The sequence below is a fragment of the Micropterus salmoides genome, unplaced genomic scaffold, assembly GCF_014851395.1.
Source record: "Micropterus salmoides isolate LMB-PRFRI ecotype aquatic unplaced genomic scaffold, ASM1485139v1 Ms_hic_scaffold_22, whole genome shotgun sequence".
In the NCBI taxonomy this organism is placed as follows: Eukaryota; Metazoa; Chordata; class Actinopteri; order Centrarchiformes; family Centrarchidae; genus Micropterus; species Micropterus salmoides.
Genome location: NW_024041373.1, coordinates 118,120 through 130,659, shown reverse-complemented (window position 1 = coordinate 130,659; position 12,540 = coordinate 118,120). Strand labels below are relative to the sequence as shown.

General features: G+C 42.4%; 2 protein-coding genes across 3 annotated transcripts; both read left to right on the top strand.

Moving 5' to 3' along the window:
* Window positions 1–766: 766 nt before the first annotated feature.
* tlx1 (T cell leukemia homeobox 1) lies at window positions 767–7,399 on the top strand. 2 transcript variants are annotated; one of them, XM_038737632.1, is made up of 3 exons: window positions 767–1,359; window positions 2,728–2,965; window positions 4,855–7,399. In XM_038737632.1, the coding sequence occupies exons 1-3, from the start codon at window positions 912–914 to the stop codon at window positions 5,063–5,065; spliced, it is 897 nt and encodes a 298-aa protein (XP_038593560.1). In that variant the 5' UTR covers window positions 767–911; the 3' UTR covers window positions 5,066–7,399. The 2 variants fall into 2 exon arrangements, with proteins under 2 accessions (XP_038593560.1, XP_038593561.1); XM_038737633.1 differs by having other exon boundaries at window positions 769–1,359; window positions 2,764–2,965.
* A 1,998-nt stretch (window positions 7,400–9,397) lies between these two features.
* On the top strand, window positions 9,398–11,788 carry sdhaf4 (succinate dehydrogenase complex assembly factor 4). The gene is made up of 3 exons (XM_038737631.1): window positions 9,398–9,568; window positions 9,792–9,905; window positions 11,266–11,788. Exons 1-3 carry the CDS (start codon window positions 9,496–9,498, stop codon window positions 11,373–11,375), a joined length of 297 nt encoding a protein of 98 aa, XP_038593559.1. The 5' UTR covers window positions 9,398–9,495; the 3' UTR covers window positions 11,376–11,788.
* Window positions 11,789–12,540: the final 752 nt, after the last annotated feature.

Genomic DNA, 12,540 nt, shown 5'->3' with positions numbered 1-12,540 from the left:
ACACCCCAAAAAATAATTAAAATAAATGTTAGATCACCAGATACTCAATAGTAAAGGATTATGAGCCACAAACCCTACTTTTGACTGAGCCCTGTGACTTCTAATCCACCCATGGCTAAATTAAGATATTAGGCCTTCATCGTTTGATTGTAATAACTCGCTAGTTCATTTAGATACGGTGTAAAAAAATGTGTTTCTGCAATCATTAAGAGCTCGATACTAAGATAATTCGGCCCACAGCCTTCTGCAGTGGTACCAGTGCTCATTTTAGACCTTATCTGTTAATTCTGAAAATGTCAGAAATTGCCTGTTATCTCCGCGGTCGAGAAAAGAAAGTTGGGACTAAACTGCAGCAAAACTGTACAAAAGATGTTCTCAATGGCGCAACAAGCACTGATCCGAGAAGAAAGTCCTTCGGGTTATTGTGAAGTGCTGTAACAGCGAGATGCACGTCAGAGGCAGGGACACGCTGAAGAACTAAAGCTTTATATAAAATAAAATGTTGCGGTCATCACTGCGCGTGGAGGCTGTGAAGCAGCTACCTTGTGTGCCTGCAGTTGTGTTATTGATCTTGTCCAGCTGTTAATCAGTGTGTTATGAAGTGTGCCATAAAGAGCTCACACAGTCTTTAGCCAATCGAGTTTCCAGGCCTAAAATTGGGTCTTAATCTCGCGCTGTCTATTTGGCAGTTTGATTGATGTCCTCGAGCGCGCGGGGGGCGGGGGGCAAACAATCCAGCCTCGCTCTCCTGTGTGCGCACACAGACAGATACACACACGTGCGCCCGCGCTCACTAGATAACGACCGGAGCTCGAGACGAAGAATCGCCCAGACAGAAGGGTCCAGGGAGCGGCGCGTGGAGCAATCCCTGTTCCTCGCGCCGGAGCGGGGGGCTCTCCATAGCGGAGGCCATGGATCACTTAGGGATACTGGGGGCGCATCTGCAGCAGCACACGCACGTGGAGCCCATCACCTTCGGCATCGATCAGATCCTCAGCAACGTGGAGCAGAGCTGCATGCTGGGCATGAGGATGCACGAGCCGGACTACGGACACGCGGCTTACAACAGCAGCTCGAACGGCGGCATGAGCGGCGGCTTCTCGTGCGCTAACGCCGGATATAACGGCACCACCAGCTCCTGCGGGGTGGCTTCCCTAGGCGGAGCCTACATGAACATGGGCGTGAATGCGAACGGGCCTAACGTGAACGCCACCGGGGTCATCCGTGTCCCCGCGCACCGGCCTCTGAGCTGTGGCAACTCCTCTGCGCCGCCGGGGAGCGGGACCATCAACACCCTGCCCGCGCTGACCTTCCCCTGGATGGAGAGCAACCGACGCTACACTAAAGACAGGTTCACAGGTGGGGACAGAATGAAATCATTTATGGAGCAAGGGGGGAAATCCAAGAGTCTGTTTTTAAAAGATAGCCTAAAGATATTCACAAATACACGTGAGGCAGCAGCTTCTTGTTGTAAACCATTTCACCATCCAGCAAACACGAACCTCCACTGAGCAAACTCTAAAGAGGCCCGGTGTGAATCCTCATCATTGCCTACTCATGTCAGAGTTTCACTATACAAATGATTCGCTGATTAATGACTCACAAGATATCGCTATTATTATTCACTCAGTAATTAGGCTATTAGACACACAAAGATTTCACATGTTTGGCATTTTGAACTTGATTGTTACCACCAGGTAAATGCTGAAAATTCAGAATCAAATGGGGACAAATTTAATCTAAGGCAGCTAAATTTGCATTTTGACAAACTAAAAATAATAACTTCCATCTGTTTTTAATTATGGGTCAACTTTTTACAATAAAATCTGTGTATGCCCGAAGTCATTAAACTGATCAATAATAATAATAATTTAAGTTCGATGTGATTTATCTTTGAGAGGCAAAATCAACCTCTGTCTGTCTGTCTGTCTGTCTCAGCTCTAATGCACTGCAGTATTACTGTAATATATTGCAGACTGATGTACTCCCTCTGTTGTATTCTCAATATTACTGCTTTAATAGACTGCTAGTATTTAAAGGTGTTTACATTTTACAGTGATGGGGTATTTCTTGTGTGTTTCTGTGCTGGAGGAAGTGAGCTGTATAATCTCTTCTGAAGTCTTCTTGTCTGTGTTTCTGTACCTGCTCTGTCTGCCGGCGTCTCTGTTAGCTCCTGCAGCAAAATCCCTGCATGACGTTTGCTAAGTTAACACCCACATTACATTCATATTCAACATATTACACTGTACTGATATAAAGTCAAATGTACGCCCTTTTACAGCTGAACACTTGGCTGACATGGTGTTGTCACAAATGATTGTGATAAATTGTGCAGGAAACGTGTTCTCCAAAGGTATTTGAATGTGCTATGAGTTAAATATGAATATATATAGTACATAAATAAAAGCAACGGTGCTTTGATTAATAAAAAATAAATAAATAAATAGAAAACACAGAGATACACACAAAGGTATAGACCAGATGCTGTATATACACATTTTATATAATTAATATTTTCAGAACAATTCTGGAGGTTTTAAGGTGCTTTATTGAGGGCCCTGTCCTGCACCAGGCCGTGTTGCTGCTCTGTCAACATGCTCTCCTGCATACACTGCTTTGACTTGCCCTGTCCTGTCCTGACCTGTCCTTCTTCCCTGTCCTGACTTGTACTGTCTGGTCCTTTTCTTTCCTGCCCTGTCCTATCCTGGTTTGTCCGGTCCTGTCCAGTGTCCCTCTCACCCCTGACTGTAACACGTCGTGTAGGTCATCCCTACCAGAACCGGACGCCTCCTAAGAAGAAGAAGCCTCGGACGTCCTTCACCCGGCTGCAGATCTGTGAGCTGGAGAAACGGTTCCACCGACAGAAGTACCTTGCGTCTGCTGAGCGGGCCGCCCTTGCCAAAGCCCTGAAGATGACTGATGCTCAGGTCAAAACCTGGTTCCAAAACAGACGCACCAAATGGAGGTGAAATCATTTTTCAGTTGATAAGACATGGTTCGGTTGTTTTCTTTTACCAATGCATTGTTGCACTCTACAGAGCAGATGCTGATTTTTGGGAGTACTTTTAGATCCACAAACCCCAAAGAGGCCCCGCATTCTTTATGGAGGGCCGATGGTTCCTATGGCCTGTCAGGGGTCCTCCATTGGTTTTTGAAGGGCAGCAGGCAGTCCCTTTGGACCAAAATGGGAAAAAATTGAATCATGTGTGCCCATATCTAACTTTTACACTAATACTAAATTAGCAAGCATTCACTCATTATTTCATACAGCTAAGTCCTGCTAACCCAACAGTCCTGCATTAAATCCTGCCTTCATGAAGTTACAGTTCAGTTTGTGTTGATTCAGCAGCAGGATCATTCTGGAGGATGTGGTTTGTTGTTCTATGAGGCAGAAATAAAACATTAACTGTTTTTTAAAAAAAGAAGACAAATGTTTATTTGTTAATAAACCCTCATTATTTGGGGCAAACCATTAATTGAAAATAAATATTTTTAAAGGGTGATGAGTCAAAGGTAACCACACACACACACACACACACACACACACACACACACACACACACACACACACACACACACACACATTTCATTAAATAAATAAAATACACATTGTAAACTTATTTGGATGTGTCATACACATTCATTTTAAATTATTAATGGATTCAACAAATTCCTTTAATTAAATATTCCATTTAATGTAGGCCTAAATCTCTCTTTCAGTATAGAATGATGTTTTCATAAATGAAACATAATAAACTTGTCACATTAATCAAACTGCAATTTATCACCAGTATTTTTTTATTTATTTTTTTAAACAAAACTTTCTGTGAACAACCCGTTCTCACTCCCTGACTCGTCACATATGGAGTCATTGTGAAGACCCATCCTCGTCAGATTTACTGTATCGCACTGAGCATCCCTTTTGCGTCATGCGTCAACGCAGTGAGGGGGGGGTTGGAGGGCCAGGACCCCGACTTTGAATCAGGAGACTGGTGTTTGTGTCCCCTTTGAAATAAAAAGTTAACATTGAATATTTTTATTTAAGTTAGACAAGTTACGTAAATTGACGTATTGACGTTAGGATTAGTTATTTTAACCCAATCTAAAATCTTTTCCTAACATTAACCAAGTAGGCCGTATGATGAGATCCAAATATAAATTAAAACCTTTTAATTTAAGCATTTGGCAGAAACAGCGCACACCTGGAATAATGAATATTGTTTACCTGACAGGAAATTTTAAAAATTAGCTGAGAATCTGGCTGCAGAATTTCTCATGATATTGTAGCCAAATAGGCCTATACGATTTTAAAAATAATCTTGAAACATGGCTGGTTTTATTATGCTATGCCTGTTTTTGTCCTATTATTTTATTTTTCGTTGAAAATAATGAAGTTTTCGATGTAGTAATTATTCACAGATTGTAAAGTGAAACACTCCTTTTATCATGTGCACTGCGCTGCCACAGAAACCTTAATAAAATGGTATTTATTTTAGCAGGAAAACAAGCTGAGATTGCATCTCGGTGGCGCAGGCGTGTTTTATTTGCACCTTGCACTTTTAAGTCCCGACTGTGGCTTGATGCCGTACAGGAGGAAATTCGTTTTAAATAAAAAAAAAATAAAAAAATACAAAGATGGAGCAGTCTAACAATGCACGAGGACACTACGAAATACTCTAAACCGTGTCTCCACGTGCATGTGCAACGTGCAGTAGCTATAGTCCATAGCAGGCCTATTTTGGCTACCAAACCTAAAATACTAAATATTATGGGGAATATCATACAGTTTGAGCGGAAGCCTGCACACTCTCTTGCTTGGAGTGTGAGCCACTCCGCGGTGTTTCCTTGTTGCAGGCGGCAGACGGCGGAGGAGCGGGAGGCGGAGCGGCAGCAGGCCAACCGGATCCTCATGCAGCTGCAGCAGGAGGCCTTCCAGAAGACCGTCAACCAGCCGGCTACCCCGGACCCGCTGTGCCTGCAGAACAGCTCTCTGTTCGCCCTGCAGAACCTGCAGCCCTGGACAGAGAACACCGCCAAGATCAGCAGCGTGTCGGCCTGCGAGTAGAGTCAACACAGGACCTCCAGCTGGAGGGCGCGCGGGCTGGAGCCTGCTGAGGAGCTCAGTGCAAAGGGAGGCCCGATGCAGGACTGTCTTACAGATCTTGGTTATCAGCTCCTGTCCGGCTCTTATTATCACCCACCTTCCGTCCATGTTCCATGGCACTGGTGCAGCAGCTACCAGCACACTTCAGAGGGGTCCCTCAGCACTACTCCCATGAGGGTCCACATTCTGAGCTGTAAGCGTCCTGGACTGAATCCCTGCTTCAGCCCTGCACTCACCAGACTGACATTTTGGAAGTATTTCGGAGGCATCATGATGAAGAGTGTTCTTCATAAAACTGCACAAAGCCCATCAGAGGAGCGGGACAGACGGGCGACAGTGAGTTGTTGTGTTATTACTCATAAGGGACTTGATGTTTCATAAACAGCATATTTTCACATTTGATGTCTGACAAAAGTCTCTGTCTGCCATTATAATGGACTTTTTACTCAAGTGCAACATAACCGGCCCTTGTTTTAGCACCTTTGTATGAATTCAAACATGTACAGTAATCTGACACACAGAATGAAAAGAACTAGCCTACAGCAGCAAACCGCAGATATCTGTGCAGCATCCTAATTAAAGGATTAAAGGGGCCCAAAGGCCAGCACGCATCTGGTTAAAAGAAAAATAATATTTAATGGCACTTTGCTGCTACATTTAACCCTTATCATTTTTGATCACAGTGTACCACATTTCACATTTTCTTGGACTCTTATTTTTGTATTTTTGCTTTACAAACTGTATTTTCCTATTTCTGGCTCACCACTGATGCTGTGAGCATCTCAAACACCTGAGGCTGAGATCCAGCAAGCTGACCAATCACAAACCAAAAGTCCAGCATTTCTTATCCTCTTTTTCCTAGTGCCATTGTGTGTCTGTGTGTGTGTATGCGCATAGCAAATGAAATGAAAGCTTCAAAACAACCATAAAATGTATTTCTATTCATACTGATGACAGTAATATATTTTATTCCTCTGCAGAGTTGATAATGCAAGTAAATTCTATTTGGAACGAATATCTTCTTAATGTTCCAGCCATGTGGAACTTACATTGCTCAGTGGAAATCCATTTCAACTCATGTTCATTTTCATACCATATATGGCCTATAGTATGTATTTTGTCACTTAGAGTAAACTTAAAGGCAAAACATTCCAGTCCAGTATTTCTTAATTCCACCATTGTTTTGATTAAAACCCCAGTGGCTTTTACAGCTTGTTCTCTAAAAACGACGCTATGAGAGCACTGAGAGGAACCAGAGCAGTAAAGTTGTGGGCTGGACAGCTAAACTATGAGCTGAAAGCTCCATGAAGAGGAGAGGAGCAGATTCAGGCGATTTCTCTTTAAGTTTATCTCTACAAGCGACCCCTTCACATTCTCACAGTGTGAGTCCCATATGTTAAATTCATTTTACCACTTTTATTATTATGGCAGATTTTGCAAATACATGTTCCCATATTAAACTCTGGAGGAAAAGGAAAACTTGGGGAACAATGCAAAGAAAAGTGATGGGGTTAATGGTCTTGCTTTGGGGGCCCTTTGAAGGTTAATTCAGCCATGGACAAAATAATAAATAAAGAAGAATCAAATCAAATAAATGAGGAAAGAAAAACATGACAGTTAATCAAATAAAAGAGAATAAATTGAAAATTACTTAACGTAAGGGTTTCAAATCAAATTATAAAACAAGGCCTTTTGGGGATATTGTGTCAAGAGTGTAAATGTAGAAACCTCCTCACCTCAATAAGATGTTATTTATGTTTTGCCAATTTGACTTGCGTATCTGAGTGTAGAAAGGTTGGGTTTGGTCGTGTTGATGTGAGCTGACGCAGGATTTGTACAAATACTCCTTCTGAAAGTCTTGAATGTTGTGTGTCTCCATTATAGGCCGGTCATTTGATTATGTAAACCGCATTTTTGCATTTCAAGTGGTCCTCCCATTTATCCTAAACTGTTCTCCAGACTGCAGGTGGCTGAAAAAGTGCCACTTATGGGTGAAATTACTTTGACAGTTGCCATGTGGGAAAGATGTCAGGAAACAGGTCATTCTGCAGGAGCGGCAGCTCTCACACCACAGCCCCAGGTATAAGGAGGGCGTTTGTGAGAAAGTGTGGAGGCTCCCAATGATTTTTCAACTTTGGGTCTGATTTTAGAATGTTTACTGTTTTTCAAATTCTTATTCAGAACTGTATACAACACGCTCTTATGTTTTGTTTCTTTTTTTGCACATCTCACTTCACACAAACATATGTGTATATTTTGATGCATATCTATAAACATTCTCTGATGAACAACAAATTATACATGTATGTTTTGTCCAAGAGTTTTTGGGTGTGTATTTTTCATGCTGAGCCAACTGTTTGGTGTGTGTGTGTGTGTGTGTGTGTGTGTGTGTGTGTGTGTGTGTGTGTGTGTAATGTGACATTGACCAGGACTGCTTTCTAAAAGGTTGAAGAGGAATGTAAAGGAGAATTTCATCATCCACTCAGAAATATCTGCACTGAGCCCCTGGAGTAGAGCTGCACTGAAGCCTTCTGGAATTCCTCTCACACACAGACACGCACACGCACACACACGATTTTACCCTGGGGAGAGAAAGTGGTCACCAGAACTGATAAAGATAGCAAGTTGAGGAAAAAATCTACCACTTATTATTTTTGTAGACTTTTCTCAGTAACACCCGGTAACCATAAAAACAAACAGCATGTGCTGCCCTGTACACTTGGTCTGGGTGTGATTTGGGCCCCTTAGTTCCGATGAAGAGAAATCTTAATGCTCCAGCATGCAAAGATATTTTAAACGACTTTGTGTCAACAGTTTGGGTTTGTTCCTGTATTCTTTACCTTGGAAATGGTAGACTGGAGAAAAAACCCCAGCTCTTTCCAGAGCTTTCTTTGATATATGAAATAAAAGTACTTTTGGGCCGGAGTGGCTTCCTTGTTCTGCAATACCAAAAGCAACCACTGTACCAAAGTCGCATCACAGCCTTACAGCCCAGCTCTGTTCTTCAGGGCTTGGTGTGTATGTTCACTAAAAGACTCAGATTTGAAGGAACAGAATAGTGCATGTGTTACATTTGGCTAAAGCAGCAACGTTTAGCGTGAAACAGACATGGGACTATGTTTTTTAGTTCTATGACATCACTAATTATAATAGTCAACACACGGGTTACTTCTAGGCTGGATTACTGCACTTCCTTATTATCAGGCTGCTCTTCAGCTGATCCAGAATGCTGCAGCACGTGTTCTGACAGGAACCAGGAAAAGAGATCACATTTCTCCTGTTTTAGCTTCTTTGCATTGGCTTCCAGTAAAATCCAGAATAGAATTTAAAATCATTCTTCTTACCTACAAAGCTCTTAATGGTCAGGCACCATCTTATCTTAAAGAGCTCATAGTACCTTACTACCCCACCAGAGCACTGCGCTCCCAGAATGCAGGGTTACTTGTGGTTCCTAGAGTCTCCAAAAGTAGACTAGGAGCCAGAGCGTTCAGCTATCAAGCTCCTCTCCTGTGGAACCAGGTTCCAGTTTGGGTTCAGGAGGCAGACACCATCTCCACATTTAAGAGTAGGTTAAGACTTTCCTCTTTGATAAAGCTTATAGTTAGGGCTGGCTCAGGTAGTCCTGAACCATCCCTTAGTTATGCTGCTATAGGCCTAGACTGCTGGGGGATTTCCCATGATGCACTGAGCTCCTCTTTCCTCCTATTCCTCTCCATCTGTATGCATTCTTATCCCATTAATGCATGTTACTAACTCGACTTCTCCCCTCTCCTGTAGTTTTGTACTTTCTCGTCACAGGTGCAGGTGTTTCTGCCTCCGGAGCTGTGGGGTCTGGATCTGTGGTCTTCTGCTGCCCCCATGTTTCAGCTAGACACAGTTGCTACAGTTACTCTTCTTCTTCTTTTCCTTGCCTTTGTTACCACGTGCTTGCTCATGGTGGGAAGTGTCGGGACTCTGCAATATTACATAGAGTAGCCCACAGTCTAGACCTGCTCCTTATGAAGTGCAATGAGATAACTTCAGTCATGAACAGGGGCTATGGCCTATATATGCATGTTTAAATATTTGAATCGAATAAAAACGGGTTATTTGAGATGACCAGAACATGCAGAGTTTGTACATAGTAAGTTATATTTAATGAAGGGATGATGGTAAAGCAGAAAACGTCGCAAACATGAAGATCTTCGGACAGCGCGTTGACGCTGATATCCAGCGCTTTGTCTCCCCCTACTGGCTACAAAAACACATTGCACTGACTCGTCGTCCTTTTCCGTCGCTAGATGATGATGAAAAACGCGTAAACGAAGCTCGACACACAACAACAACATCGTTGTGTAAGTGTCCGAGCACAGCGGAGAGAAAGTCGCTGTGTTCTCTGATCAGTTCCAGACATGGCCCTTGTGCGGTTATGTGCCTCACTCAGCAGACACGCGCCGGCTGTGGAGTCTGTCTTTAAGGTGTCAGGTCAGTGTGTGCCTCGGTGGCTCCCCGCGGCTCCCAGGAGAAGCTGGTGTTTTAAACTGCTCAAGCGTTGCTGTGTAGAGCTCGATGCAGAGCTATGATATAGTTAAACTTAGACAGACATCAAAGTAACGCTAGCTAAGGTTAAATCAGACCCGGGGCTGTGTTCTGAGTGACTTGTGTCCTGCTCTGTGTTTGTTCTGAACTCCCTGGTGGTCTCGTTCAGGGTGTTCACGGGCTGCCAGCGGAGCGGCGAAGGACAAGGAGCCGCTGAAGAAAGCCAAGACCCCGCAGGGTCTGTTTGACAGCCCCGAGGAGAAGAGCAAAGATGTTCTGGAAAGTGAGAATGGCGCAGGCGACTTTTCCTCTGACCAGGGCTGCGATCCGGCGAAGGGAGATGAAAAGCAAAAGCTGACTGGATCAAACGGAGCACATTGCAAAGCGGGAGACTAATCATCTGTGTAGTCAGCGTGTCAGCAGTACAATAAAACCTCTGCTGTTAGGCATTCACAGAATATCTATGGCCGATAGACTTTGTCAGCTTTATTTACACCGCCCAATGGCTCAGCATATGACTTCATTAAATGAATACACTTAATTTTATTCTTCTAATAATTGAGATAGTTGCGCAATAGCTGCAGGTCTTTTACTATGAATGAACACATCTAACACAAGCATAACATGACTCAGGCAGTTTACTCTGTAATTTATTATGTATTCCTTTCCTGTGATAATAACAGTGGAACGAAACGTGTCAATCTAAAAATTTCGCCTTTGTAATCCTCTTTAACATTTTTTAACCGCAATAATGTCATTGGTCTATGGGAATCCGTCACAACAAAAAGATCTGTTATTTGTTATTGGCCCTGAAATTCTGCACCTGTAATAAGAATTTAGTCCCATGTGTGTTTGCTGACATAAGTTTCTGAAGAATCCAATCTCATTAGAAACACTTACAGTTCACATTGTCCAACAGACAAACATGAACTGATCTTTTATTTTAATTTACAGTAAATACACTGTGTTCCGTTTATTAGGTACACCTGAAACAAACGAACAGCAACAGTCCTTTGTGAAGCGCACACACACACACACAGGTATACAGGGCAACCGGTTTGGAAATAACGATTAGTCGGTGGTCCATGTTAAAACCCACAATAACAACAGTTTCAGAGGCTGTACCACCCCAGAGTCATACAGTGCACACAGTATAAGATAAAACATATGCACAGTACAAACTCCAGAATGCCTGCAAAATGACCGTTAAGTTAAATCAGCACCTCTCAAAGTTGAGTGTGAAAGTTTATCCTTGATCTCTTACTTCTTAACTCAAGAACAACTTACTAGCATATTCCAGAACGTTCAAGCGCATCCCACAGTGTGGCGTTTGCTCAGTTGTCATTAGGTAATAGTATTGGGCTTCTGAAGTTAGAACTCCCATCAGCCAAGGGACACCATGACGTGTGGTTGAAAGCTCTGGAAAAAGCTAGTAAGTGCCCTTGAGTTAGGAAATATGTCAAAGCTCCAACAAAAGGTGGACTTTCTAACCTTCGTGGGGCAGTGCTGACTGCGTGACTTTTAGCTAGGTGCGCCTAATAAACTGGACACTGAGTACACTGTAAACTGTATTTTCAAGAAAGTGAAGCAGCAGTGGAAGGAAATAATGTTCTAAACTGAACCTCTCTCTTGTTATCCTCCAGAGTTCCCTGATGATGTGAACCCTGTAACCAAGGAGAAGGGGGGTCCTCGGGGGCCAGAGCCCACCCGCTACGGAGACTGGGAGAGAAAGGGCCGCTGTGTGGACTTCTAGTTCATTACCCATAAATCTGATACATCACACCTGTATTATGGAGATGTATAGTCAGCTGCACTTTGAAAACCATTGATTGTGTTTGCGGTGCACTCCAAATCTGAGTTTCTGATCAGAAGGTGAGCTCTGTTTCTGAATGTATTGAATGAATACTTACAGGGAACAAAGATAATTATTTATACATTTTGGACGAATGGACTCGTGTATCCTGAATTTTGTTCAAGGGGTCATGCTCCAAAAACAAAATGTCATCAGAAATCACTTAAATACACGAGGCTCCAAGACATGTTTAGGTGTTTTGTTTCAGGCTAGGGTGAGACGTGGTTCTGAGTGCTGGTCCTGTATGCTCACTGTATTCTGTCCACAAGTATGAATGTTGAGATCAATAAAAGGAAAGATGGTTCTATGTACAAGTCCTGTGTGTTGATCGATTAATTTTAAGCATGCATTACAACTATATGAATCCGTATAGTCTGATTTTTATTCCTCCAAACATCAGACTATACGGGGCAACCACGTTCATTAATCAAATAAAACAATACCTTAGAACCAATTATTTATAATAACAAAAAACAGCATCAGGGTTTTTACAGATGACTTTAATCTATTTTCACACTAATAATTACATTTAATTAACAAATGCACTTAACATTTGACCATAATGTGATAATGGCAACGTTAGGTATAAAATACACATGATCAGATACATAAGATAAAATATAATTTGTACAATAAAATACATAATGATAAAACAACAAGATAATAAATAATTATAACGTTGTTAAGAAATTAGCCCTAACTAGAAGCCTTATCACAGACAGAAGTTGTCTACTGCCTCATTTTGATTACAGTCTTCCCGTTTCAAATTAAACACAGCTGTACAGTATGTTGTGCTGCCTTCAATGCCGTCAGCCGTGTTGTAATCATGACATTTTTTCACCCCACAAAGTAATATAAGTAATATAAAAGGCGTACGTTTTTTTCTGTTATTGTTAGGCTCCTATGTGAATTATTGCTTGTCTATCCTTAAAACCCAGTTATATCCCACGCGGGTTATACACGTTACATACATGCTACAAATAACTGTGTCTCTTGTGTTGTGTGTTTTTTTTAAAGGCGAGCAGTTATTCCTTGTAACCGACAGACCGCTCCTGCCCTTATTACC

Bases quoted from the DNA above. Each gene is read 5' to 3' on its own strand.
- tlx1 (XM_038737632.1), top strand. From the start codon at position 912: ATGGATCACTTAGGGATACTGGGGGCGCATCTGCAGCAGCACACGCAC. The intron at 1,360-2,727 runs GTGGGGACAGAA...GGTCCTGTCCAG, and splicing joins CACTAAAGACAGGTTCACAG to TGTCCCTCTCACCCCTGACT. The intron at 2,966-4,854 runs GTGAAATCATTT...TCCTTGTTGCAG, and splicing joins AACAGACGCACCAAATGGAG to GCGGCAGACGGCGGAGGAGC.
- sdhaf4 (XM_038737631.1), top strand. From the start codon at position 9,496: ATGGCCCTTGTGCGGTTATGTGCCTCACTCAGCAGACACGCGCCGGCT. The intron at 9,569-9,791 runs GTCAGTGTGTGC...GGTCTCGTTCAG, and splicing joins GTCTGTCTTTAAGGTGTCAG to GGTGTTCACGGGCTGCCAGC. The intron at 9,906-11,265 runs GTGAGAATGGCG...GTTATCCTCCAG, and splicing joins GAGCAAAGATGTTCTGGAAA to AGTTCCCTGATGATGTGAAC.